Source organism: Cavia porcellus, unplaced genomic scaffold, assembly GCF_034190915.1.
Source record: "Cavia porcellus strain 051 isolate PalLab524CR breed Dunkin Hartley unplaced genomic scaffold, mCavPor4.1 scaffold_2, whole genome shotgun sequence".
Taxonomy (NCBI): domain Eukaryota; kingdom Metazoa; phylum Chordata; class Mammalia; order Rodentia; family Caviidae; genus Cavia; species Cavia porcellus.
This window is the reverse complement of record NW_026947485.1, coordinates 8,389,003-8,416,490: the sequence shown is the minus strand read 5'-3', so window position 1 is coordinate 8,416,490 and position 27,488 is coordinate 8,389,003. Positions and strand designations below refer to the sequence as shown.

Sequence of the window (27,488 nt, the reverse complement as noted above, 5' to 3'; positions counted from 1 at the left end):
TCAGTAAAATGCAGGTTATGACAGAATGGCCCAGACTGGTTAGATTAGGCCTCACTGAAGAAACCGGGGCGCCAGGTGAGGGTTTCTGCCCGCTCACTGAGGCCGGTACCCTCCGCCCCAGCAGGCCACTTGGGCTCTGGGAGCCTGGCCAGCAGCACAGTCACGTGTGTGACCCTCCCTGCGAGGCGAGAGGGCATGGTGGGGAGTCTGACTCATGACAGCAAGTCCTAGAGCCCCACCTTGGGTCCCCACGACGGTGCTGCCAGCTAAGGCCACTCTGCTGTTCCAGGGAGGCGGCGCTCAGGATGTCGGCGGTGGTGCAGCAGCAGGAGCACAGCTCTGACGACCCCCCGCACTGGTTTGGCTACAACTGGGCAGGCAAATCCCTGAAGGAACCGGAGGTCCCCAAGGCAGACAAGGATGAGGACAGTTTCCCAGCAGAGGAAGAGTCTCCGGAGCCCAGTGAGAGTGAAGCAGAGTGACCTGCAGCCTCTGGAGGAGAAGCCAAGCGTCTGGAGCTCAGGGCCTTTCTCCCGGGATGTAAGTATTCTGATCAGCTGAGTCCCACAGACAACTTGAACAAGCGGCGAGTCATCTTCTGGTTCTTATTCCGACTATCCCTGTTCCAAATACATCCGTATTTCTTCTGTCTACACCATCACTGTTCTTGGACTTCGTTCCATCAAACTGATAGTATTGATAAGATTCAACACAGAAAATAACCTGAGAGATGTGACTTTCAGATGAGGAATTTAGAAGTTTCTCTCTGGGCAGGAAAGTAGAGGCAACCTTACAAGTCAGGGTAAAAATTGGAGCCAGGGAGCCGACTTTAGGGATCAGTGAAACTTCCTGATGAAAAGCACAGGTGTAGTTTTCACGGGAAAGGGGCTCGCTTATGATTTCCAGGCATTTACACAAGACAACTGAATGACCCTCAGTGCCAGATTCCTTTCAACACTGAGGGGCCAATGACATAGAAACAGGAGCGGGCTGTGAGAAGGGTCTTGTCCTCCAGGCTGGCGCCTGGAGGACGCTGTAGCCCACACTATGCCCAGAGATGTTCCCTGGCTTTTATGCTAGGTGTGGGCTGTTGGTGGGGTGTCTAGATGGCATTTTAAGCCTTCCTCCAGGGATCTGAACCTTCACTTGGTGTCACATAACACTGATGTTGGCTGAGTCCGAGAGGACACACAGCCTCACCCTGACCCCACACACAAGCGGTCGGACCCGGACGGTCTTCCACATTTCCCGTTTGCTCGGCTACCGCATCTCTCCGTGGAGTCCACTCCCTGCCTTTTCTACACTATGAGTTTGAAATAAAGATACAAGTTTAAGACAAATGACATGAAAGTTACCTTGAAAAGTGTTTGAAGGCTACACAAAGTATTAGAATAAGGTATTCTGTGTTGCCTTAGAAACTTTTTAACAATACCCCCTTTTAGAAAGGCTTTTTAAAATAAGCAGTGCAGAGAGCTTCCTGGGAGCTAAATAGGAAATTAAGACCTGAGCCAAGAAACTTAAGACAACACTAGTGAGAGTTTTAACTAAATTTGGAGATTTCTTTTTTTTTTTTTCATTTTTATCGGTACCAGGGATCGAATTCACGACTGCCTGCTTGCAAGGCAGGTGCTTATGCCGCTGAGCTAAATCCCCAGCCCCAAATTTGGAGATTTCTGTCAGCTGCATAGGTGTTGGCTTCCCAAGGCTGCGCCAAGTATGTAGTGCACACGCGCAGGAGGGACCCATAAAGGACACGTGCTTTCTAACACAGGCACCTGTGCGGGGAGGGCCAGGCTGCGGGCAAGGCGACAGAGGGTGGGCCTATGGTGAAAACCTTTGAAAAACATCCTTTAAACCATAGGAGACCTGGTCACGCGACCTGGGGAGACAAACTCCAGAAGCAAAGAAATGCACAAAGAAGGGGTAGGAATCAGAAAAGAGAGCCATGCGGGGCAGCGTGGGCACAGGTCCGCTGACCGCTTCGGGCGGAGCCGCCCTGTACCTGGGCCGTTCTGGCTGTTGTTGGCTGCTTCCATATTTTCAGTCATGAAAGTGTCTACGTAACTGCAGGAGGGTGAAAATGCAAGGTAGAAACTGCCTTCAGCCTCCCACTTCCCTTAAGAGTTCAACACATACCCCGAGCTGCACCTAATATGCCTGTGATACAGGGGAAGGAAACTCCTGACCTATTAGGTGTCCCATACAATTTCGTGTTCTCTAAAATCAAAGAATGAATTTTAGGAACAACGGAGGTTAAGAGCAGAGTACGTTTACTGAGAGAAAGAAGGCTCCTTGGAGGGACAGAAGGGTGCAACCAGTGTGGGGTCCACGGTGGACATGAGGTGGGACAGAGCTATGGGCACCCAGTAAGATTAACTGCTCAGGTAAAACTGATTAAATTGGGGACAAGTGGGGAAGCGAGTCTCATAGCAGGCAGGCACCCTTAAAGAGCAGTGACTCCTCCCGTAGCAGGTCGGGATGGTGACTCCTGGCTTCCTCAGGGTTATACAGACCTATTTAGAATATCAATTCCTGATTCTTACCCTTATGGTTAAGGTTAGGGTATGCAAGAGCATTTGATTGAGGTCTGGCCCACAGGGGAGGTGGAGTCTGTGTCCCCTACAGTTAGAAGGTGTCTGGTCTTCTGCACTGGCTCCTGAGGGCTCAGCCCTGTCTGACTGCCCAGGATATTTCTGTCTAACTCAGCTGCCTGTGACACAGCATATGTGTATCTTTCAAGCTCGTGCAAATTCTGATTTCCACAAAGCTCTCTTCCTTCTTCCTCCCTCCCTCTCACCTTGTCTGTCTGTCTGTCTCTTTTTTCCAGACAGGGTATTGCTAGGTAGTCCAGGCTTTGAACTCACAATGTGGATGTATCTCAGGCTGGCCTCAAACATTCAGAGACCTTTCTGCCTCAGCTTCCCAACTGCTGCGATTATGGGTTTCACCACCGTGCCCAGATTTTTATTAAATAAGAGGTTAGAAACAGAACTGTAAAAAAGTAGACTATAAACAAAAAAAGCAGCTATTATAAATCACAGTATTTGGAAAGGTTTATTAAAAGTTAGTATTTAAGAGCTGACATATTCTAATCATAAAAATAAATTCAGAAGGTAGGTCTATTCAGTATTGTATCGTTAAAATATTTCAGGAGCTGAAAAACTTTGAAATCCAATGCTTATCGCACACCATTATGAAAGTGAAAAGTCTATCTTTATACACCTGGGAATAAAACAACTGCACGTTTCTTCCCCCTCACAAGATACATCCTAATTACACAAAAGATATTAGCAGTCAGTAGCAGCTGCCCCCTTTTCTCAGTGTTTTAGTCACCATTTCTATTTGTGATGATGCCGGAAGAGGTAGCAGGTAGACAAGGCAAGGACACACAGCCGCCCAGCTCACTGCCCTGCGGGCCCCGCCCTGGTGTCCGGCTTCCCTCAAGGGGAGGGCGGGGTACAGCTGGGAAGACACCCCATCTCCCCACGGCACCTCATCAGGGCAAGACGGGTTTTTCCTGGAGGGGTCTGGCCCGATCAGGTGAGTGTGTCAAAGCACAAATCCCCCCAGCTTTTGAGGAAGGCTCAGTTATCCCTGCTGGCTTGAGACGGAGGGTCACACGGGAAGGGCTCAGCCGGCAAGCCGGGTGTTTCCATCACAAGGTCCTAAGCTGGACCCTGTGATTTTGCTGTGAGTGAACCTGGAAGCAGATTTCTTCCCAGAGCCTCCAGGGAAGCAGGCCAGACCTGACTCCACCCTGTTACCCAGAGCAGAGAACCCCAAACTGCGGGCCCTTAACCTGCACAAGGGTGACCTGCTAAGGGAGTATGTGTTTTCACCACTAAATCTGGGGTACAGGTGTCTCTTTCTTAACCAAGGTTTTGCCTTCCCTGGTATCAGTTACCTGCGGCTGATGAAAGTTCCAGAAATAACCAACTTATGAGTTTCAAACTGTGTGCAGCACAGCACAACCAGGCTTGGGTGCGAGTAGCAGTCATCTTGCTAACCCTCGGAGCACACAGTAGTGACCCTGGATTCAGAGGCGCCAACAGGAACGCTCTGATGTGGCAGGGAGAGAGTTCTCTCTCAGTACAGAAAGAGACAACATCGCTCGCTGGTGTGGCTCTGATCCGTGAGGCGGATGAATGCTGTAACTGTGAAACTGTGAAGGAAAGGCAATGTGCGCTGCTTTTCTCACCACGCTTTAATCTGCAGAAGTGCACAAGTGCTAACCGGAGTGGAAAGACACTTGCGTTTGTTTACAGGGTTCAGCGCCGTCTACGGATCCAGGCACCCGCTGGAGTCTTGGAACATCCCCCAGGAAGGGGGCGCTACTGTAATTTGTTACAGAGCAACAGGAAACGAATAGGAGAGCTAAGTTCGTATTTGCAAAAGCCCGCCTCGCGGTGCGCCTGAATCCATGTCCAGTGTTGGTTTTGGTATTTATGTACCGCTGGCCGGTCCGCGCTTTGGTAGTCGCATTTCCACTAAGCACTGTTACAAAGCACACACAGCATAAACCCTTCTTAGTCCTGCCGTTTCAGGGACTGAAACCAGGTTTGGCTTCTAATGTTTACAGTGCCTTCTGGGGCCGCAGCATGAATCCAGTTTTCCTGTTCCTTTGCTGGATTCATGAATCCTGGAAAACAAAATTGCATGAAGTTAGACCTTAGTGGATAAGAGCGATCCCTGACTGCAGATCTACCAACACTCTCATTTTTGTAAAACTCAGAAAGAGCCTAGAACGCCAAAACCCTCAGTAAAGATGGTTTCAGTTAAGAAAGCGCTGCCAAGAGCATTGTGGACTTGTTTCTCTCCTTTCCTCTTCCCAGGGTTACTCTGTCCCGTGTTGGCATCATTTTTCCACGTAGGTTTCAGAAGAGAGCTTTATTAAAGTACAATGGACAAAATCAAGGACAAGTATTTGAAGCACGGAGTGCAGTCAGTTTTGGCATGTGTAAAAATCTACACAGCCACCTGCGCGGTCAGCACCAAGAGCATATCCGTGATCCCCATGCCTGGCCTGTGGCTCTGCCATCGCTGGGACCTGGGATGGGCCCCAAGATGGGCCCAAAGGCTCAGTTCCCAGCGGGGCACCACGGGAGGAAGCAGGGCCTTTCCTTTAGCGATTATTTTAAATCGGTCCATGTTCACAGTACACCACGCTGGCGTTCCTTGTGTGCGGTACAGGTACAGAGCTCACCTGAGTTCCTTTTCCTCCCCCTTCCTGCGCTCCCTCCCCTGATTCCCTTCCCTTCTGAGGAAGGTTTGTCTCCTTACTTCCTGTCATCCCCCTCCACCCGCTCTTTATTTATACTTTGGGTTCCTCAAATAAGAGAAACTGCAGGACTTAAGCTCTGGTTCTAATTTAGTTCACGTAACATCCCTCAAGTGCATCCCTCTTCCTACAGATGACTCAGCTTTATCTGTGCGGCACAGCCGTACCTCACTGTGTGGAAATACTACATTTTTATGCATTCATAGCAGATAGACACATAGGCTGGCCCTAAGGCTTAGTTGTTATGAATTGTGATGCTATAATAGGAAAACATTTTTTGCCAGCTACCCCTCAGCAGACAACTAACAACAGAATAAATATGAATTCAGAATACAGATCAATAAGTTCAAAATACAAATTCAATGAGACCCATTAAAAATGGGCAAATGAAATGAATAGACACTTCACAGAAGTCAAATAGCCAAAAAATACACGAAAAAAGGTTGGACACTGCTGGTCTTTAGAGAAATGCAAATTAAAACAACACCCAGATTCCATCCCACTCCAGAAAGAATGGCTATCTTCAAGAAATCAACCAATAACAAATACTGGAGAGGCTGTGGGAAAAAAGGAACCTTTTTCACTGTTGCTGGGAATGGATATGAGTGCACCCTCTAAGGAATTCAGTATGGAGAGTCCTCAAAAAACTAAAACCAGAAACACCATCAGCCCAGCCACTCCCCTGTGTGCTCCCGGAGAGGGCTGCAGTAGTACAGAGATCCACGGAGGTCCTGGGGTCTCTGGGGCTGTGCCCTTTCGGGGACAGGGTGGCCCTGGAACTCCTCAGTCTCTTTCCCACTTTGGGCCACTCCCTCCCATGCTGTGCTGCTTGTCCTAAGCCCAAAGCCTACTGGGCCAGTAGATCACGGTCAGAAGCTGTGGGCCGAACAAACCTTGGCTCTTGACGAGCTGAGCCCTTCTGGTGCTGACTGATCCCCTCTCCCCTCCTCAACCCATCCCCATGAGCACTGATCCCCAGTTCATCCTCTGTGGCCTATCACATCTCCTAATGTTTTATATAAGTGAGGTCACACCACATGTAATAAAATCCATCATCTCTCAGCACAGTTATTTTGGTCCCCGCTGTCCCCCCTAGCAGGCAGGTTCCTGACTGGCTTGCTGAGCTGTATCTCCTTAGAACCCTGTGCCGCCCCTCGAGCCCCCTGCCTGGACACTCTCATAAGACAAGCAGGGCCTCAGTTCTTACTGGAGGTAACCGCAGAGTCCCTCACTGGTGGCTCCCTGCGCTCTAGCCAAGTCACAGGAAACTGCTAGCCAGCGCACTGCTGTGATTAGGCATCAGCACGCACCCTGCTGGGCCAGCACACGGATCAAAGGATCTCCTTCTGCAGGCTGCCGTGTTCTCCTTCGTGATACGGGAAGATCCTCTCGCATGAGGGAAAGGTGCTCTGTGCCGCCCTGGGACCCGTGTCCCGCGCTCTTCCCGCACATCCTCTGAACTCTCCTTCTTCCTTCACTCCAACCCCACCCGGTCCTGGGGCTCACGCACCGCTGCCAGGGTCAGCGCCTCCCTCTGCAATCTTCCCATCTGCTTCTCTCGCTGCGCTTTCCATAGGATCTCGACTCTACTCCTCGTTTGCGTTGCTGGACTGGTTAACGCACCCTTACTTTGTTTAGTAAAGCTCGGTGTTGGAAGCTTCCCTTTTCTCCTCCAGCCATCCATCAACCGACCTTGTCAGTTTGCAGGGTGGGGAGCTGAGACGGGTCTCGCTGTGAGTTCAGGCTACCTTTGAGCTCCATGTATTCAGGCTGGCCTCGAACCCATGACAAAGCTCCTGCCTCAGCCTCCCCAGTGCTGGGCTTACAGACCTGTACCACCACACTGGCCTGGGAATCATTTTTATTGAGAGAAGACTAGGGTTAGTGATTATAAAATTAAAATATTTGGCTATGGAATTGTATGTGTTAGGGGTTTCATTTAGGAGATGTATGTTTTTAAAATGATTAAAAACCCAGATACATTGTTATGAATTGAAGCCCAGCTTATGAGCTTTAGCAATTTAGCAAAACTGTGAGTTTTACTTTGTGGGTGGGTGCCAAATACTTTTGCGTTCCTGTAAATCGTAAGCTTTATTCAAGGATGCAGTGAAGCTACATGAAAACAGTTTCAGCCTTTCCTCTCGTGCCTTGTGATAACCTGTCACCGTTCTGGAGTGGTCTTACGTCCCGGGCCATTGGCTGCCACTTCTGAGGGTTTGTCTCCAGGCCAATGAGCGGAATGGCTGCTATTCCTAAATCTGCACCAGCAATGCGCTCTGTCCCTTGTCCTCTTATCTGGAGCTGTCTTGGGCTCTGTGGACTCCATCATCTCTGTCTCCATCTCCTTCATCTCCATCATCTCCTCCTTTTCTAGCTCCATCTCCTCCAGACAGGGTCTGCCAGGAACAGCTCCTTGTCCCTGGACCTCATCCTGGTGGCTCCCTCAAGGCAATAAGCAGGACTCATCTCATTTGATTCTCATCTGTCTGTGACCACCTTCTTTCACCTGACGTCTAGTGGCTTCAAAACTGTTTCATACATCTTATCTGTGTGACAGATGACTCGCTGTCAGTCTTCCGGGTGAGAGGGTAACAATCCCTTTAACTCCATCCTGCCCGAACGGCGGGTGTTCTGCTCTTTCTCCTTCTCATTTCTTTTTTGACCTATTATTTGGAAATAATTAGACTCACAAGCAACTGCACACATAGCACAGAGTGGGCCTGTACACTCCCCGCCCTGATGTAGGACCCGCACGAGGGGAAGAGGCGCGGGGTCCTCAGATTTGAGCCGTGCCATGCCGCCCTCCCTTGCCGCGGAGGTACAGGACGTGCCCTCCCTCTCCCCCTGCCCTCATTAGGAGCGGGGCACCCTCGCCCCAGGTGTGATGCCAGGGCTCCTCTTACTCCATATCCTCCAGGGAGGAAGTCTCCTGAGACTTGGGGGGAAGTCTCAACAAACACCACCCCGGTGCCCAGTGGGAAACAGCAGACCTGCCCAACCCAGCGATGCCTGTAAGGGCCGCGCCCGCTCTGCAGTCACAGGGCCCAGCTGACGGTCTCTGGAGGGCAGCGTCCCCCTCAGGACTCTCCCCCCAGGCCGAGGCCCCTTCCTCTCTCTCTCTTCCTTCTCAGTGGAAGCTTCTGTCTGTAAATTTGTGCTGCTGCTTCCCCTTTCATTTCCATTCTCACCAAAACAAGTTCCTCCGCACATCCAGCATCCACCTGGTCCCCAGGGGTGGCATCCGCGGAACCAGGAGGCTGGTGGCCAAGTTCAGTGCCTCAGACTGCAGACCCCACTTGGCATTCTGCACTTTTGCTGCATGAGCTCGTTTCCTTTGGCAAGCCTTTGTGCCTACTTTCATAATACTTCAGTATCTGTATGGATCATACAACCACTGTCTGTGTGTCATGCCGCTGGGAGCCATGTGGCATCCCTTAAAGCCCCACCCTCTTCTCCTCACTCCTTCACTCTGGCAACCACGCCTTGGATCTCCATTCCTGTAATTTTGTCTTTTTCAAGACTGTTATACAAATAGAACTCTCTTAACATTTGGATATTGGCTTTTTTCACTCTAAATTACCCATAATACTCCAAGGATCTTGTAACAGAAAAATGAGGAAACAAAAATGCCATAAAAGCACAGATGATCTGAAGACAGTTCCTGCCTTGACCCTCTGTGAAAGCATTTTCAAGCAGATGTAAGCCTCGGAGCATCCTTGACTGGCTGAATTTCTCCCTGGGTCCTGAAGCCCATGCACATGCCCGACACGTGTGCTGCAAGGCTGGACAATGCAAAACTTTTGGTGCGTTTTGTTTCTAAGTCATATCCAAAGGCTGTGTTTTTCTGCCATTTGCAGAGAAAATGCTATTCTTGGATTTTAAAAGCAGCGTCCTATAGCCATGGTCCTATTTTAACCTCTTTTCCAACCTATGAATCAGTTTCCATTATAAACCACAATACCGTGACACGTACCACTCTCTGGCCTGAAGATGAGCTGAGAACTCTCTTCTAATTTGGTTTAGTTTGATTCCAAGTGAATCTGTCTTTCATACCACAGGTCCCAGCACAGGGTCCGTCACAAGGACCAGTGGGGTCCTGGGCTGCATGGCAGGTGAGGGGCAGCTGCTGGGAAGGAAGCTGAGCTCGGCCCCTGTCAGGAGGATATAGCGTTGGCCTCACAGGAGCTCAGACCCTGCAGGGGCCTGCACGGCGATCGAGGCTGCCCACTCCTCAAGAGAATCAATGGCCGACCATCTGAGGCAGAGCCGAGGCAGGGACACTAGCTCTGGGGAACATAATTATTATGCATCAGAAACCCACTAATGAGACATCCTAATAAAAAACAGAAACAGAAAAAAATTAATTTTTTCCCTATCCATGGAAAAACTCTTTCTTGAAAACTTTTCTTGGTGTCACTAAGATTGGGGGCCACTGTTATACACATTTTATGCTTCCCATTTGATGAAAATGAAGTGGCCCAACTCTACACTGATAAACGCTAGACCTTGACTTCACGCTTCACCTCTAACTTTCTTCAAACAGCTAATTGTGACATCCTGACACAAAAGGACCTCGTACTGCAGTACTGCATGCATTTCTGGGCTTGGAGAGTGGCTGGACATATCACAATCAGGTTTCATGTCTATGTGATGAGCCAAGCCTAAAACCTGATACAGAGAAGTCACCTTATTTTTTTTTTTTTTTTTGTGGTACTGGGGATCGAACTCATGACCTCACACTTACCAGGCAGGTGCTAATGCCACTGAGCTAAATCCCCAGCCCTGAGAAGTCACCTTATTAAAAAACAAAGTTACCTAGGCTACTCACAACGCATTGAACTCGCCACACGAGAATGGAACGCAAAACTGGTCGACTCCCTAATGCTCAGAGAACGCACCCGGAGAACATACACTGTGGCTTTCACAGGCAAACAGCTCAGCGCGAGAGGATCCAGGCCTGCCTTTGACCTCAGCACGGAGTACAACGCTTGTAACTCACTAAGGATGACACAGCGGAGCTGTTCATCAGTAACGGCAAGAGCAAGGCAAGGTGCAGGACAGGAATGCAAGTAAAATTACAGGGTGACGCGTCGCAATGCCGTGGGGCGCCTGAGCCGGAGGGACCCGTCCGGGGGAGTCACGCTGCAGATGAGGCAGCAGCCAGGCCTGCAGGAGGAGGGAGGACTGCTGTGGGCCGCCTCGCAGGCTCTGTGTGCAAGGCCCGCGTTTCGCTGAGCTCAGCTCTTACGACGACAACTCACTCCCACAGCTGCTCATTATTTCCAAAATTAGGCTTCAGACTGGAAATTTCCACCGCGGGAAAAGCCCAGCAATCTGCTCTTCATTGCTAAATCCCTTACTTCATCCACTTGGTAAATAAGGCCCGTGGACTTTTGGGGAACCCAACAGTTCAGGACTCAAAATGCGAGTTTCTGTCAAACCCGATCACGTCTTCGTGCAGCTCTTTCCCCCGCAGGCCTTCAGTGGATTTGGACACCCGAGACCCCACATCGATCAGCTGTGGCCCTGGTCTGAGGACGCCCTCTGCGGCTCTACGGGAGTCACTTCTGGGACATCCTAGGGCCTCGCACCCTGAGCAGGAAATCAAGTCTGCCTTCTCTCTCAGGGGTTGCAGTGTCACATGTAGAGAGCCCAAGCTGCGCAGCTTGGGAGTGCCCAGTGGGGCGTGCACCGTGCTGTGCCATGCAGACACCTTTGTCACCAGACTCATCCCTCTGGACTGCATGCAGGGCACTGTACGTCTTCCCGGAGCAGCGATGAAGCTGCTCAGAAAGGACAGGGACCATGCTTCATGGTACCTCTGCCCTCCCAGCTCTTAGTAGTGCTTGACTCCATAAATGTTTGTTGGGTGACTAAGAGAAAGAGGGAAGACAGGAGAAGAGGCAGTACACTGGGGAATCTATGTATTAAGTTGGAGGTGGGACAGGTTCGTTGCAGTGCAACAGGCAAGAGCAATAAGGTGATCAGGTCTGCAGGTACAGATCTGGAGGTACAGGCATGGACCGACGGCTGAAGTCACAAGAGCATGGGTTTAAAATTAAATGGAAATCATGAAAATACAACAAAATAGCTTTGATGTATAATTCAGACACGCTTACTGAGGGAAACAATCTGACTGTTATCATCAGCACAGTTCTGCTCAGGTCTGATTACTGTGTAGATCACTGGGTCTGAAAATAATGCACTGGACTGGCTTTCTCTCAAACTCCTGCAGGTCACCACAACATGAATCCCATCACTCTGGACATACTCAGGCGTGCATCAGATGTGCAGGGTGGAACAGCGCCCATCAATTAGGCCCTGATCCAGATCAGTGTCAGCTTTATGGCTGCCGTATGGTTTATTAACCGCCTACAACTTTTTCTCAGTGCCTGTTAACTTTACCGAATGTTAGGTCTCAATGCAAATACTTCGGTCACAGCCATTCCCTTGCCTATTCCCTTCCTCCTCTTTTAACAGCCTCCTTCGACTTTCATGCATTGTTTTGGACTCCACATATTAAGGAGAACACGTGATACTCCTCTTTCTGAGCCTGGTTTATTTCATTTAGCATGAAGATCACTAGTTTCATCATTTTCCTGGAAGTGACAAGTGTCCTTCTTTACGGCTGAGCAATACTCACTGGATGTAAACACACGCACCTCCCGTCACCACCTAGATGAGGCGAGCAGCTAGACCAGCTCCGTATCGTGACTCCTGTGAGTTGGCCCACAACAGACGTGGGAGTGCAGGTCCCTAAGGACGCTGACCTCAGTCCCCGCAGGTATCCACCGAGGAGCGGCAGAGCTGGATCAGAGGTAGTTCTGTTTCTAACTGCTTGCGGGACCTCCGTACTGACCCCCACCCTGGGCTGTCTGGACGTGCGCTGTCCCCGGCGGTGTGGACGGCTTCCTGCCGCCCCACTCCCTGCACATGGCAAGCACTGATTGTTTTTTCTATTCGTGATGACATTTTGTTTCAGTCATCTAACGGACAAAATGAAATCTCCATAGAATTTTGACTTGTATTTTCTTAAAGGATAAAGACACTTGTTTCCTACACTTACTGATCATTTGTGCTTCCTTTGAGAACTGTTTGCTCAGTATTTTGCCTGTTTATTGATTAAGGTATTTGATTTTTTGGTGTCATTTTAGATCTAATCCTTTGTCAGAAGAGTGGCTGGCAAGGATTTTTCTTCAATTCTACTGGCTGCTCACTCTGTTAGTTGTTTCCTTTGCTGTCTAGAAATTATTTTATTTGATGCAGACCCAGTGGATGCTTGTTGTTATTTTCTGTGCAATTGGAGACTCTTCAGCAAGTCTCTGCCTCTGCCAAGGGCTTCAAGTAATTCCCTGTATATTCGTCTAGCACTTTCAAAACTTTCCAGTGTTATACACCAGCTCTTTGATCCATTTTAAGTTGATTTCTGTACAGAGTACAAGGTAGGGAATCTAGTTTCAGTTTTCTAGAGATAGCTTCCCAGCACCATTTGTTAAAGAGGCTGCCTTTCCTCCCATGTAATTTTTGGCTTCTCTGTCAAGAACCAGAGGGCTAGAGTGCTGTGGGTCTCTTTCTGTGTGCTCTATTCTACTCCTTGGTCTATGTGTCTAATTTTGGGCCAGTACTATGCTGTTATGGTTTTGTAGTATATTTGAAATTGCATATTATGATATCGCTAGACTTGTTATTTTGCTTAGGATTGTTTTAGCTATTCTGGAATTTTTGTGTTTTTATAAGAGTTTTAGGATTTTTTTCTAGTTTTGTGAAGAATGTCATTGGAATTTTGATAAGAATTGCATGGAATCTGCAGATTTCTTTTGGTAACATGACCATTTTCACAATATTAAATTCTGCTGATCCCTGAACATGGGTGGTCTTTCCATCTTCTAGTGTCTGCGTGCACTTCTCTCTTCAGTGTTCTGAAACTTCTAGTGTAGAGGTCTTTCATTTCCTTGGTCAGGTCGATCCACAGCTATGTTGTGTGTGTGTGTGTGTGTGAAACTACTGTGAGTGATATTATTTTCCTGATTTTTCAGCTAGTTCAATATTAGTACATAGACAAGCAGTGTTTTTTTAATGTTGATTTTATATCCTACAGCCTGTGATTTCTAACAGATTGCGTTCTTAACTTTCATGACATTCAAACATTTAAAACTGAAACTTGATCTTATGAACTCATCTTACACGCACGCACACACACACACACACACACACACATACACACACACAATGCACACAGTCTTCTTCTAATCAGTATCGCATGGTTAAGCTGGTCACATTTACCCTTATTCTTGATTTAATGTCTTTCTTTCTTTCTTCTTCTTCCTTTTTTTTTTTTTGAGACAGGGTTTCACTATGAAGTTCAGGCTGGCCCTGAACTCTCTTTGTAGTGCAGGCTGGCCTTGAATTTATGGTGATCTTCCTGCCTCAGCCTACAGAGTGCTGGCTGTGCACCACCACACCCAGTTTACATGGTTTAATTTCAGGGTCCTTCTCAATACCATTATGGCAGAATTTAAGGGAAAAATTTACCAAAATGCAGTTTTGTAACTTAAAAGAGTAGACATTTATAAAAAATAGCATGAGGCTATGAATCCAACTGCATGCAGTGAGGAAGGTACAAAAACGACACATTTGTGGGACCAAAACTTGCTGAATGGAAAGAGGATTACAGTGTGTATCTAAAACTAAATTCCTACTTAACCACGCAAAGTCAGCTTTAAATCTTACGTTCCCTGTATTCAGCTGATTTTTAAGGTCAAGAATTAGAAAACTGTTCCCGAAAATGTTTTAAATTATCCAAGGAAAAAAATAATGAGTGTTCCTAAGCAATTTAATGAGGTCTTTTCAGACCAAGTATCAGCATTATGTTTTGATAAGCAAATGGGAAAGATACCGCCAGATACTGGAAAGTGACAATGGAGGAGGAGGAAAGCGCCACACCGCAGCCCGCGACGGCGCACTCCGCTTAGGACGGCAGCTGTCCCTCACGAGGCAGCGTGCGCCTCCTTACCCGTCACCCTGACGCCGGCACACTGCTGCTCCTCAGTCATTTCCTGAATGGGGACGTCAGGGCTCACGTCCACCTCTTTCCCTGAAAGCTGTACACATGCTTGAAGAGAAGGTGGCACCTTGACTGTCACAGAGCCTGGAATCAATTTAAAACACTTTGTTAATGCGTAGAAACCAAAGCACCAGACTCTGTGTCAAATCTAATCACAAAGGGCAGTGCTGTTCCTGCCGCACTGTGCCCTTCCACAAAGGTATTTACAGGGCCTTTCCCTAGTCCCAGCAGGCCGGTTTCCTACCCTGACGGCATCCACAGTGACTTCTGTCACGTAGACGGGGCCACGGGACACTGAACCACCAGCTCTTTTCCGTCTATGTCCTTACCCTCTCCCACACCACACAGCGGAGCAGTTTCCCGCATAGGCAGCATACACATCGGACTTCCTTTAACTCACTATTTACTAAATGCGAGCCACTTACTTACTCTCCATATCAATTTTATGGGGTAGAACTGCAACCCCTTGCCATGAAATCTGAACCCTATCTCTGTGGACAAACCCACGCAAGGTGACACCCATCTGAACGCTGTAGATTCTTTTCAGAATGCATTTATTTATGGCTCATAGTTGTGCTTTTAATCTGCTCAACATAGCTGAAAGTGCCTTAGTTTTATATCTTCTCTGTCCTGCCAAATGAAGCTGAAAGCTTAGGATACAACTGATAAACTCTCATATTTACTCCTTAGAAAATGTGATGACTAAAGCTTTTGATTATCCAGATGGCCCCCATGGCTCAAATGTGAGCACGTGCAGAACAGTTCCCCTAACAACGGATACAAGGGCTTAAGCTAAAAACAAAGCATCCACGGAAAGTTTCAGGATGAATAGAAGATACATATTTACTCACCGAAATGCTTTTAAAGGTATAAAACAAGGATTTAAAAGAAAATTTTTTTGTAGGATTTCATATCCGTATACCAAACATGGTAACTTTATGTATACCTTTTTCTGTTCTTAAATGAACAACATGATCTTAAATCTGTGAGATCTTTAAAAACTTTAAGCCATGCAAACAGTTCTATGCTCGTCCTCTTCCACTTCTTTAAAAACAAAAACCACCACCGCCATACCTGGCTCTGTTTGTGACTGAAGACTTCTCCTGCCCTGAAAGCCTCCCCAATGTCCCATCTTAACCTGTTTTTTTAAGAAAGAAACGCCCTCGTTATGCCATGAACCTACTCTCAACTTCATAAACTTCCATGCAGTTACTGACATCAACGTGGGCCTCTTAAAAACCCAAATACAAAGTAACAGCACCACTTACTGTGGGCCTACTAATCTGAAGGTAATCGACTTTCCCGGGGACAGCGTGGTTGGTGGGAAAGCTGATAGCCTGAGCGGACTCCCGCGCCCCACACAGCTTTTCTGCATGAGTAAAGCCTGACATATACATTTCTACAAGAAAGAAATCAAGTGGCTAAATGGTGAAGGCCTACGAGACTCCAGCCACGGGTGCTCAATCCTGCAGCAATGCAGTGGCAGAACTAGAGTGGATTCCAGACATCTTCATAACCGTTAGCAACAGAACCCTGAATAACTGTCCATTTCCTCAGAAGTCACTGCTCCCGAGCCTAGTGAGAACTCAGACACGGGAGCTAAGGTGGAAAGCTCTGTTTCCCAGTAACGGTAAGCTGCCAGTAACATGGTCCTCATAGGAGAAAACACACGACTGTAATATTTATCAAACTTCGCAACATTGTTTGTTATTTCAATAGTTTCTAGAATAATGTTCTGACTAGTGGGCAAAATATTTTAAATAGATGATGAAAAGTAATAGCCTTCAAAGATACTGAGTTTTTTGTTTTGTTTTACTTATTTGCCCACAACACACAAAAAAATCTTTCATATAAGAGCTACATATGCAAAGCTTTTTTACTCCGTTAGTAATGCTTTTCTCCTTGGGTTTTCATAATAGAATACAATCATTATGACTTATATGGCATTCAGATTCACCCTGACAGTATTATTGAAGCTCCTATTTAATGAGGACGCGACAATCTCCCACCTTAGCACATTCGAGGCAGCAGTCACTTCAGTCTCAGATCTCTGCGTTTGTACTTCTGCTTTCAACACAATGACAGGAGAAGTAACAGCTACTGAGTGAGCTCCGGTGAGAACCTGGTAGTGACAGGAGCTTCCCGGCTCTGTAAGGAAGTGTTTGCCTTTTCTACAGATATCCTTGTTCTGGCCAACATACAAGAGCTTTGAGCTTCTTAAATTTCTATGTTTAGATTTTTAACACAGAGCTGCAGTTCTTAACTTTCTGCACCCAAGCCGCTTCAGCACTCTGGCCAAACTACTCTGCCCGTGTCACACGTTGCCACGCACACGTGTGTGCATATGGCCCACACACGCTCCCAGTTAGCTTCCAGATGAATAAAACAAAGCATACTTTTGTTGTTGTTTTTGGGGGTTACCGCGAATTGAGCCCAGGGCCTTGTGCTGGCCAGGCAGGCACTGCACCACTGAGTTACATCCCCGGCCCAAGCACACTGTTTTTAATGACAGACTTGCATCTCAGAATAGGTTACTGTAGGAGGAATTAAATTATGTAGAGAAACACACCATAAGCCTTGACACTTCGAGAGACAAAGTCAACAATCATGGATCTCCCCGTGGTACTTCGAGATCACACTCTGAAACCAGAGGAGGTCCTCTTAAGGCTGGCACGAAAGCCCAGCAGTGGACCATTTTTCCTCCAAAGAGCATTCTGTTTCAGCCTAAGACTAAACTGAAAGACCCGCACAGTTACATTAAACAATCTACAGTAACAGTCAAAATAACACAAACTTTTTTCTGCAATATGAAGGGAAAGTAATCTTCAGGACCATCTGCCCCAAAAGTTGTAGGAGGCCGATGTAGATTGGCTGGGAGGCCAATCTTTAAATCAGGTTCTAACAGAAGAAAGCATCCTGAAGCCTGTGCGTCAGCTCCAGTAATCTGCCCGTCTATTTCCTCAGGGTTACATACAACCTTCCTCGTACCGTGGTCTAAACACAGTATTCCAGGCAGCTAACCTCTGTGAGATTTCAGCTCCACTTTCCCCAGCTGGCTGACATAGACATCTATGGCACCCTGATGAGTTGAGGCTTTCAGACACCCTGCGGATGAATCTGGGAGGAAGAAAACAACAGAAGTATAATTATTTTTACTTAGGTAAGTAGGATTATAAACTTGAAATAAAAGGTTTGGCTTTGACATTGGAATACAAAGCTAAGAATCTTGCAAGGATTCCTATTCTCCTTGTAACAATGCCATCATTTTCATTAAAATGTTAACTGTCAGAAACGTAGATATCTACATCAAGGTGCCTATAAGAACATCCTTATCTAGGAAGTCTGAAAAACTTATCTTGAAACTAACTTGGAAACCTGGTCAGTAGGAGGATGGTATGCAAGCAATGGGCCTTTGCCAACCAAGACAGCTGGGCATCACCGATATGTTCTGTTTACTGTCAGATGGGTAAGATGCCACCACTTAAGGGCTGCATTTCCCAGGGTGACGGAAAGGTACGAAGCGAAGAACCCTCGGAAGAGTGGAGCCTGTTTTTATCAGTCATTTTTTTCCAAGTTTCTCGAAGGGGATAGATGGGCATCTTTACATCAGGCTGAGGAATAAGGCAGTCTGCTAACTAGGGCAGTCCTGATCTAACACTCGAATTTCCCCCCGTTGTGAAGGGACCCACTTTCCAATCATCTAACACTTTACCCCAAGGGAACGTGGACAGAATCAGTGATCGGCAAGAGGACACCAGGGAGTCAGTGCCAGTGGCTTCTCTTCCTTTCCTCTTCTCCCATGGCAACTGAATCTCCCGTTTAATATTTTATTCTATCCTGAAGTGGCCAGAGTATGTTCTTTTTAGAAAAACCCATGTGCAGGATTTTTGGAGGGCCGTGCACACACTAGGCCATCGCTGCACCACTGAGGCTCAACTCGGCTCTCCAAGTGCATTTTATCAGGGGCCTGTGATGTCACAGGAGAGGCAAAGGAAGCAGTGCGGTGCAAGTCACACAAAGGTGACGGCCTCTACAGAGTGGAGAAATAAGACCTTTGTCTACCTTCAAAGGGCCAACGTTTTTATTTAGAAACATTTAAGGGACTCCAAACAAAGATAGCGACTTTAGAATAAACTGTTCAAAATCTAGCACCAGGGACATGTACAGTGATGTATTTCCTATGTATACCCAAAAGGTCCCAGTGCACATAGTTTTCAGGGCCAAAAGTAAAGCCTGTGTTGGGAAGGAAGCTGCTGGAGATGTGACATAGGTGGGATCTGGACCAAGTCGGTATTCCGCTGCTGAGGTGCCAACAGGAACTACTTTTAGAATCTCTCACGGCACCTGAAAGGAAGCTGGTGAACGAGCACACGATCCAGTGAACAGCAGCAGCAGTGAAGTGGCGTGTAAAGTGTGTATTATCCCAGCTGGGGCAAAGTAAAATATAGGAAACGTTAGTTTGGTTTCTCTTGTTTTCTCAGGGGGAGGGGGAAGGTAATAAGATTTTTATGTGACTCATAAATCCTCTCACCTCCCTCCCTTCTGGGAAATAAACATCAGCTAAATAATTACATCTGAGCCTCAAAGTAATTATATTTTATATTTAATTTATATTTTTGTCAGTCTTGAGCTCTGATAATGGCTGGAGGCTGTTAAAAAATTAAAATTCAAGATATGTTTGGGAAACAGAAACCAGAAGTGATATTTAAAGGCTATGCAGCAAAATGAACCCTAATTTTTCTTATTTTCTGAAATACAAACGATTGGGACCCAAATTAGTTTTTGAAGGTAAAATTAAGGCATCCTGCACAGATTTTCATTTTTTGGAGATTCACAGAGTAGAGAAATTCTATAGATCTTGAAAAACAGCCTTAGGAGAAACATGCAAGTAAAGAGCAGTTTTAGTCCAAACGTTGGCAGGAACGAGAAGATTCCGGGGCAGAATTATCTATAATGACAATTCGGGGCAAAGATCTTGTTCGTCTGACAGAAACTACTGAGTTTTCCAGGAAAATTACATATGCAAAAGGAAAATACTGATGTCAGTCACAGTCACATACAAAAAAACAAAAACAAAAACAAAGAACACCCAGACCTGTGTAATACACATTGTTAACAGAAGAAAAATAACAACGATGCGTGGCTAAAGTTGCAAACTCTGCTATTTTCCTTTAGATGAATATAGAACCCCCCAAATTCAAGCATGTTCAGTTAATTTTTATAATTTTGCCTTGTTTTAAAATACAATGGGCAACACAAAATATATTTTTTGACTTCTGCAACCTAATTAATACATTTTCAAAGGTATGCTACTGGAAGAATAACTGATAGGCTTCATGCATGGTCAGGGGGTCTGCAAGGGCAGACTCTGGGTGTTGAGTGGTGCGCATGTGCAGTGCATCGTAACCGCGCTCGCGGTGCGGAGTGGCGCATGCGCGTAACAGCTGTGTTCTCTCATCCCTTTCCGGCCCCTCGCTCCACCTCTCGGTTCCCTGTCCTTTTCCGAAAGGTCTGTCTCCTTGTTCCTTATTATCTGTCTTTTATTCTCATACAACAGAAGCCATGAAATGGTTAAGCTTGTCTGTGTGATTTATTTCACTCAAAGTTATGGTCTCCCGGGAGTCTATTTTCCTACAAGTGACTCAAATCCATCCCCTATAGCCGAACACTACTCCATTGTATAAAAACGACTGTTTATATAGAAAGGACTGTAGATGCTTAAACCACTGTCATAAGAAGCCAGCAAATTTAGTGTGAGAAGTCCAAGATATAAGGTTTTTTTTTAAATTTGTATTTTCACATGCTATAAGCAATTAGAAAATGAAAGTTTTCAAAGTTCTATTGGCGATGTCAAAAACATAAATAAACTTAACAAATCATGTGCCAGACCTCTACACTGAAAGTTACAAAACAATGTGGAGAGAACTTGCAGAAGACATACATGAATGAGGGTTACACTAATTTCATGAGTGAGCGACTCTTGCTGGGGGTCAGTTCTCTCCAGACTGATCTAGAGATTCAGGGACTCAGTGCAAACCTAAAAATAGTCTCACACAGATTTTTTGGGTAGAAAATCATGGGCCTAAAATGTTTATTAGGCCAATACAACATACAATACAATACGCAATATCCAAATCAATACTAACAAATTCGGAAGACTTTAACCACCTGATTTAGAGACTTCCTATGATAAAGCTGCAGTAATCGAGACTGTGGTTCAAGAAATCGATGAACAGAACAAGGCATCTATAATAAAGGACACTTATACAGTCATTTGATTTTAGAAAAAGACCCCGAGAAAGGAAGTTTCTCCAAAAAATGGTGATGTAAGAACTTGCTATCCATATGGGGAAAAGTAAATCTTGATTTCTGACTTTTTCAAACACAAAAATCAGAAATGGATCAAAGGTAAGAGCAAAAGTTTTAAAGCTGCTGGGAAAAAAAACATGAATAAAGGCAGATGAAAGATTTCATAGGATCTGTAAAAATAAAGGGTAACTTAGGCTCCATCAAAATTAAAACCTTCTCATCAGAATACGCCACTCAGAAAACAAACAGCAGAGGAGAGCTTCAGTAGATGCCTGTATCTCAGCTACTCAGGAGGCTGAGGCAGGAGGGTTACAATGTTAAGGCCAACGTGGGCAACTTAGTGAGACCTTATTTCACAAAGAAAATTAAAATTAAAACAAGCACTAGGCATATAGCTCAGTGGTAAAGTGCCTCAGGGTTCAGTCACCAGAACCGGAGCGACAAGGAGAGAAGGCAGAAAGAATACAGACCAAGGGCAAATATTAACAGACAGTAACTGACAAAGAACTTGCTTGCATTTAGCATCTATAAAGAATTCTTGCAACTCAATAAAAATATAAATAACTCAAAGAGGGATGAAAGATACAAATGAAAACTTCACAAAGAAAGATACACTAATGACTAATAAATAGATGCAAAAGTGCAGGCCGGCCATCATCATACATTAGGGAAACATAAATTAATACCAGACATATACTAATATATACACACATCAGCATGGGTAAATCTTGAAAGACAATAATAAGTGTTGGCAAATGTGCGGAGTGCCTAGAATCCTCACACACTGGTGAGAAGATTGTTAAAAGGGAAACTAGGGCAAGTTCTGTTGATTTATCATTTCATTAAATATACACCTCCTTCTCCAACCCGGCAATTCCATTCCAAATATTTACCCATATATACATATCCAAAACAAAAGATAAAAAGACAAGTATCAGAATGTTTATAGCAGCTTTATATACCATTGCCAAACATTATAAACACCCCAAATGTCCACCAGGACACAAACAAAGCTTTCCAGTGGCCTGCTTTCATTTCTGTAGCCTTCTTTCACATTGCAAAATAACAGGCTTTCCTTTTGAAGTGTGAACGATACACGGGTCCCTTCCTAATGCCCTGCTGGGCCTGGGACAGGGCTCCTACTCTCACCACGTCTACAAGGCCCAGGCTCCTGCCGCTGTCCCAGGAGCCTTCCTGCCACAGCTTGACATGGAGGCCCTTTTCCAGGGCCCAGGCCACACCTGCTGTTGCCCTGTGCGGGATCGTATGCAGAAGCCGACGCCTCTGCCCCATTCTGGCCTCCGTTCAGTGTCCCCTGCCCTGGCCCTTCCCAGCTGTCTACCTGCAGGCCCCAGGCAGCCTCTTCCCCTCTTCTGTGTGCCCTGCACTCATCCAGGTCTGAGTTACCTGCTGAGAGTCACAAGTTACTGTCTTTCTTCCCTGGACTCAGAGAAGGCCAGGCGTCTGAGCACAGCCTCTGCCTTGCTGAACAATGTATTTCCTGGAACCTGAAAGAATTTCTAACAGGCACTAATAAATTACGCTGGCTAATCAGTTGCTTGCATATGCAGGTTTGTCTTCAAATGTTAACAACTTGGGGACACATATGCAGTGCCACTATTAACATTTTTTTTTTCAAAAGCCTTAATGTAGGTATTGGAAAAAACTCAAGGAATCTGTCACATTTCTTAACAGTAGGTCAGCGTATTTTGAGTGGCCATACTCAGTTGATCTACTGTATTCAACTTGCATGTCAGGGTCCTGTCAGCTTCATCAGCTCCACTGTGGACTTAGATAAAGCAGGACCGAGACAGCTGCTGGAGAAGTGGGCATGAACTCTCTGCCTACCCTGTCTTCAAGATTCCTACCTACCTTGTCTTCTAGTAGATTTAGGGGTTCTGTTTTAATATTTAGACCTTTGATCCATTTTGACTTTAGTGCATGGTGATAACACGGGTCTAGTTTAAGTCTTTGGCATGTGAGAAGCCAGTTTTTCCAGCACCATTTAATAAAGACGCTGTCTTTTTCTAGGGAATCTTCAGACTGATTTCCAGAGTGGAGTCTATAGTCTACCAACAGTAAAGAAGGGCTCCTTTCTGCCCACAGCTCTGATACCATCTGCTATTGATTTCTTGATGGTAGCCATTCTTTCTGGAGAAGGAATCTTAGTGTTTTTTTTTTTTTTAATTGGTACCAGGGCTCAAACTCACAGCTACCTGCTTGCAAGGCAGGTGCTTATGCCGCTAAGCTAAATCCCCAGCTCCTCTTAGTGTTGTTTTAATTTGCATTTCTCAAATGACCAATGGCAAATATTTTATCATATATTTGTTTGCCATTTGTATTTCTTCAGCTGAGAAGTCCATATTCATCGCAGATGCCCATTTTTGGATTGAGATCTTTGAATTTTGGGGGCCTGACTTTTTTTTTTTAAGTTTTTTGTATGTTCTAGATAGAAGTCCTTTGTCTGAGGAACAGTTGGCTAAGACTTTTGTCCCAGGTATGGGTTGGCTTTTCACACTGTTTTTTTTTTTACATACAGAACCTTTTTAGTAAGATGAGATCCCAATTGTTGATTCTTTGAAGTAGTGGTGGGAATGTAGACTGGTTAACCTTTGGAAATCAGTGTAGAGAGTCTTCAAAAAGCTAGGATTAGAGCCTCCCATGCATGTGCAGCCTTACGCCTTGGGAGCCCATGGCCAGGATATGCTGGGTCCTCGGGGCACTGCTCAGGGCTGCGCTGCAAGCCACCGCCCTGGAAGACCTCTGGCCACTTCAGGAGCGTGAACTGACCCCACCCGCAGTAGGAGAGGAAGTGGATGATGTGTACGTCATTTGATGGTCAAGGCCTGCCCTGGTCATGTACCGCAGCTGAACCTAATTTTTTTCTCACACTGCAGGATCCGCAGCAGTGAGTTTGGGGTCCTTTGCTCTTGAATGGGGACGGGAACTGCAGGGGCAATGCCTCAGCTGAGAGGGGGTTGGAGCAGGGCACAGCAGGTCCAGGAGAAGCACCGCGTGCACAAGGGCCAGCACTGCGCACACATGGGCCCGCACATCACCGAGGTCTAGGAGGTAAACATCCACGATGTGGATGCCTCCATGAAGGGCTTGCAGGTTAGAGCCTCCCGTCCAGCCAAACACAGTGCAGTGCGGCTCAGGGGTTTCCTTAGCGCTGCGACCAGGACATGAAAGGCCTCTCTGCAGGACCTAATACAGCAGACATCTGCAGGGGAGGAAGACGACAGGGAAGCCTGTGTGTGGTTCAGGGAGCCGGGGATGGCCAGCCAAGCCCTGCTGAAACCAGGCAGGAAACTGGAAACCGGTCCACAGAGATGTGTCCATAAAGAAGAAATGGAGCTGGAACACAGGCTGGCTGTCGCAAGGGAAAGACAATGGCGTCTCCACCTCTTGCCAAATGCGACCAAGCCAGATGTGGTTTCTGGAGAACACAAGGCAAATGAGGATGCTGGCCCATGACAGCTTTTGAGGAGGAAATAGAACAGCTGAAGGAGGCACCAAGAAGCTTCCAGGGGCTGCTGATTCTGGGCCTGCACCTTCTCCGTATGTGGAGCATGCGAGGGGGCCGCCTTCTCATGTTGATGCCCAAGACCTCACCCTTGGCTGCAGGGTCACCGCTGAGCAGTGCGAGGGCCAGGGCCTGGCCACACACCCCACAGCTGAGAGGATCCTGTAGCCGCAGTGCTCAAGCACTGGCCTCCCTTGCACTGTAGGACCCTGAACTGTCCCTGAACTCACGTCCAAAGAAAAATAAGGCTTCGGGGTTCCAGATAATAAAGGGGAAGGCACAGGCCTGCCTGTGCACATGGTTCTTGGCCATGTGATATCAAGGTCCAGTTTACTGGCAGCGGCTGCTGGAGAAAAGGTTTTGATGTTTTTGTTAATTGCATCTAAAATAAATTTGTAGTGGCTTGGCTAGAAAGAGAAGGATGCAGTTTGTGATTACGAAATAAACTATAATTTTTAAGCTGCCCAAGATCTAGTTTAAAAAAATCTGGACTTTATTTTATGTAATTATAAACAGTTTGTTTTTACAGAGGATATGTAGTATTTGTTAAAATCTTCCATTTAAAAAACAGTTTTCTCAAGGTTTTGGTTTTCTGCCTATGAATGAAGAGCTCTAATATAAAACCTCTCAAGGGGTTAAAATAATAATACATTTTAATCAATTGCCAAAGCAGGAAATGATTTTGGACTTTTAAACCAGCATGGTTTGGGAAAACAGTTTTACTTTTAGCTGTATTTGGTTACTTAGATGGGGGTAGAAATTTAAAATCACAAAGGTGAGTGCGAGACGGTTTGGCAGTCTTATGTTTTTAGTAGTGTTTTCTCTTTGCAAAGCCTTCATCAGGGAGGGGAAGTCTGCTCTCAACTGGAAGGTTGTCTGGCCCCTACCTGATTCTGGTTTTGGGTAAACCTTAAGCTGTTTGTTAGCATCAGAACTGTAAAGGGGCGCCGGGGGTCAAAACAGCCTAGACTGGGAAGAACGTTAATGGCTTCCTGAAGTGAGACCTGATGGGGGCGGGGTGAGCTGCAGGTTCTCATGTGCCTCTGCAGTGTGCTGGCACAGCCCAGACTGTAGAACAAGCAGGGTCCTCACTTAGGTACAACAGCAGTTACTGCATCAGTGTGAGGCCCGGCGAGCTGAGCTTCATACACTGTGGCGTTCCCTTCTGCTTTCATTTTAAACAGCTCACTATTTCAGTACCAGACAAGACGGCTGGCTTCCAAATGCAGTCAATAATAAACTAACTGTGTGCAAAAACAAAAACTAGGATTGGAGGTCCCATTCAACCCAGCTATTCCCCTTCTGGGTATTTTCCCAAAAGAATTGAAAACATCACACCACAGTGATATATGTGCACCCATGTTTATAGCAACACAGTTTGTAATAGCTAAATCTTGGAAACAACCCAAATGCCCATCAAATGATGAATGGATAAAAAAGATGTGGTATTTTATACAATGGAGTAGTACTCAACTATAAAGAAAGATAAATTTGAGGCTTTTTTAGATAAATGGATGCACCTAGAAACCCATCTCTCAAGTGAAATAAATCACATTCATGTGTAAACATCATATTATCTCCCTTGTATAGGAAACTGAAAGAGTAAATAAGATTCAAAAGGTACAATAGATATTGTGAAAGGGGAAGAAACTGCTCAAAAGAACAACTGGGATGGGGAAGAAGAGAAAAGAAAGAAGGAAGAAAAAAATATATATATATACAAGAAATCTAAGTGAGTGTACTACTAATTGTATTAGTTCATGGAAAGAAACTGTAAGTGCCTATATTATAATGTGCGAAAGTGTTTCAAAAATGATAATATGCAATATAGTGACCACTGTTAATTTCCTATCATCCTGTTTTTAAATTTTATACAATTTTTTGTTTTCTTTTAATCTCTAACATTTTTTTTTATAATTGAAATAATCTTTAAAACAAAAGAAGTGGGCAAACTTTATCCACTAACATCATACATACCTACTGTGATGTTACCCGTCTTACTTTGTAATATTATATCACCTGCAAAAGAAAGATAATTTTATACATTAGGGATCACGAGAAATAAACTGTTGCACAGAATTCTAAAATGTGGTTGGATACTTATACATTATTTATTAACACTATCACTTTTATTGGGCATTTTTGTCAATGTCACAGACCCAGTCAGAGGTTTAGTGGCAGTTCTGAAGGAACTAGCCTATGGCATCTAAAATGTAAACTCTCTTCCTCCGCTCCCAAGCCCGCAGCTTTTAGGGTGTAATTATAAAGCAAACCAGTGTACATCCCGGCAAATGTGGAAGAAAACTAACGGTACCTCTAAAGCCCATAAAAAATATTTACTACATACACACCGTCAACCTAAACATTAATGTATTTATCAGAACAAAAACAAGTTTTGAGCCAGGTAACATTAAAATAATGAATGGAAAAAAGAATTACTCTTATTTTTCAGACCAGTTGCCCTGTCTGTCTGTTATATTAACATACTTTCTGCTCCAAGAGCCCAAGTAGTTTGGGGTAAAAATAATGAATCCATGAAGGTATAACTAAAAAACAAAAACAAAACCAAACCTTCGTAGCCTTTCAGTGAAAATGTATTTCCAGGCAAAGGAGAAGATTCCGCGACCATTCTTCCAGCCCCTTACAATGATACCCAAGCCGTAGCACCTTCCTTCCTTTCTACGTTGGAATCAGAAACTCACAGTGACTCAAGGACTGATGTGAGCAATACTATTACCCACATGGTTTCAAAACTACATGCAAAAGGATAATGTTGGTTTCAAATTAACTTAGGATAATGTCATTTCGTTATTTAGCAAATACTGACACGTACAAATACCTAGAAGAAAGCAAACAAGGCCCTTGATTGAAAGCGACAGTCAGATGCGCCTGGCTGGAAAACTCTTTCTGAAGGCCTGACATTCAAGCGCACTTTATGTGAGTGTATAAACAAAAGGTACACTTATGTACGGATAAAAACAAGGTTTGTACGTGGAGACCCATAAAGTGATTTTTAAGTCTCAGTAAGTTACAAGGCTGGGAAGATCTTATTAAATGTGTTAAGTAAATATAATTTCATTGGTGTGTTCGGTAGACTTGCCGCCCATTTTCAAATCCAGTAAATACAGATTCCCCAGCACATGTGCACCATAGGCAGAGGGCATGCGGCTCCCAAGGTGGTACCCGGTAATGCTGCCTCCAGGCCTTCAGGCCCTGGCAGTCCCTCCTTCATTCACCTGTGGGCTGGGCCTCAGTGATTTGGTCTTGACAAAGAAAATCAGGACAAAATGATGGGTAGTCACTTCCAAAGT

At 45.7% G+C, this 27,488-nt stretch overlaps 2 protein-coding genes across 9 annotated transcripts in view; one reads left to right on the top strand and one right to left on the bottom strand.

Annotated features, from left to right (window-relative positions):
- The window catches only part of Fbxl13 (F-box and leucine rich repeat protein 13), a 203,177-nt gene extending 176,913 nt beyond the window's left edge, over window positions 1-26,264 (top strand). For both annotated transcript variants that reach the window (XM_063237737.1, XM_003469858.5), the window contains one exon: window positions 290-26,264. In XM_063237737.1, the coding sequence (XP_063093807.1) occupies window positions 290-482 (193 nt within the window). In that variant the 3' untranslated portion in view covers window positions 483-26,264. The remainder of the gene's footprint in view (window positions 1-289) is intronic.
- Window positions 3,036-27,488, bottom strand: part of Fam185a (family with sequence similarity 185 member A) — a 54,584-nt gene continuing 30,131 nt past the window's right edge. For 2 of the 7 annotated variants that reach the window (XM_013152464.3, XM_013152465.3), the window contains exons 5-8: window positions 26,155-26,196; window positions 17,364-17,459; window positions 14,292-14,426; window positions 3,036-4,639 (exon numbers count right to left, since the gene is read on the bottom strand). In XM_013152464.3, the coding sequence (XP_013007918.1) occupies window positions 4,527-4,639; window positions 14,292-14,426; window positions 17,364-17,459; window positions 26,155-26,196 (386 nt within the window). In that variant the 3' untranslated portion in view covers window positions 3,036-4,526. Of the gene's footprint in view, window positions 4,640-14,291; window positions 14,427-17,330; window positions 17,460-26,154; window positions 26,197-27,488 lie in introns of those variants that run through there. The other 5 variants (XM_063237699.1, XM_013152466.3, XM_013152467.3 and 2 more) reach the window with 5 other exon arrangements.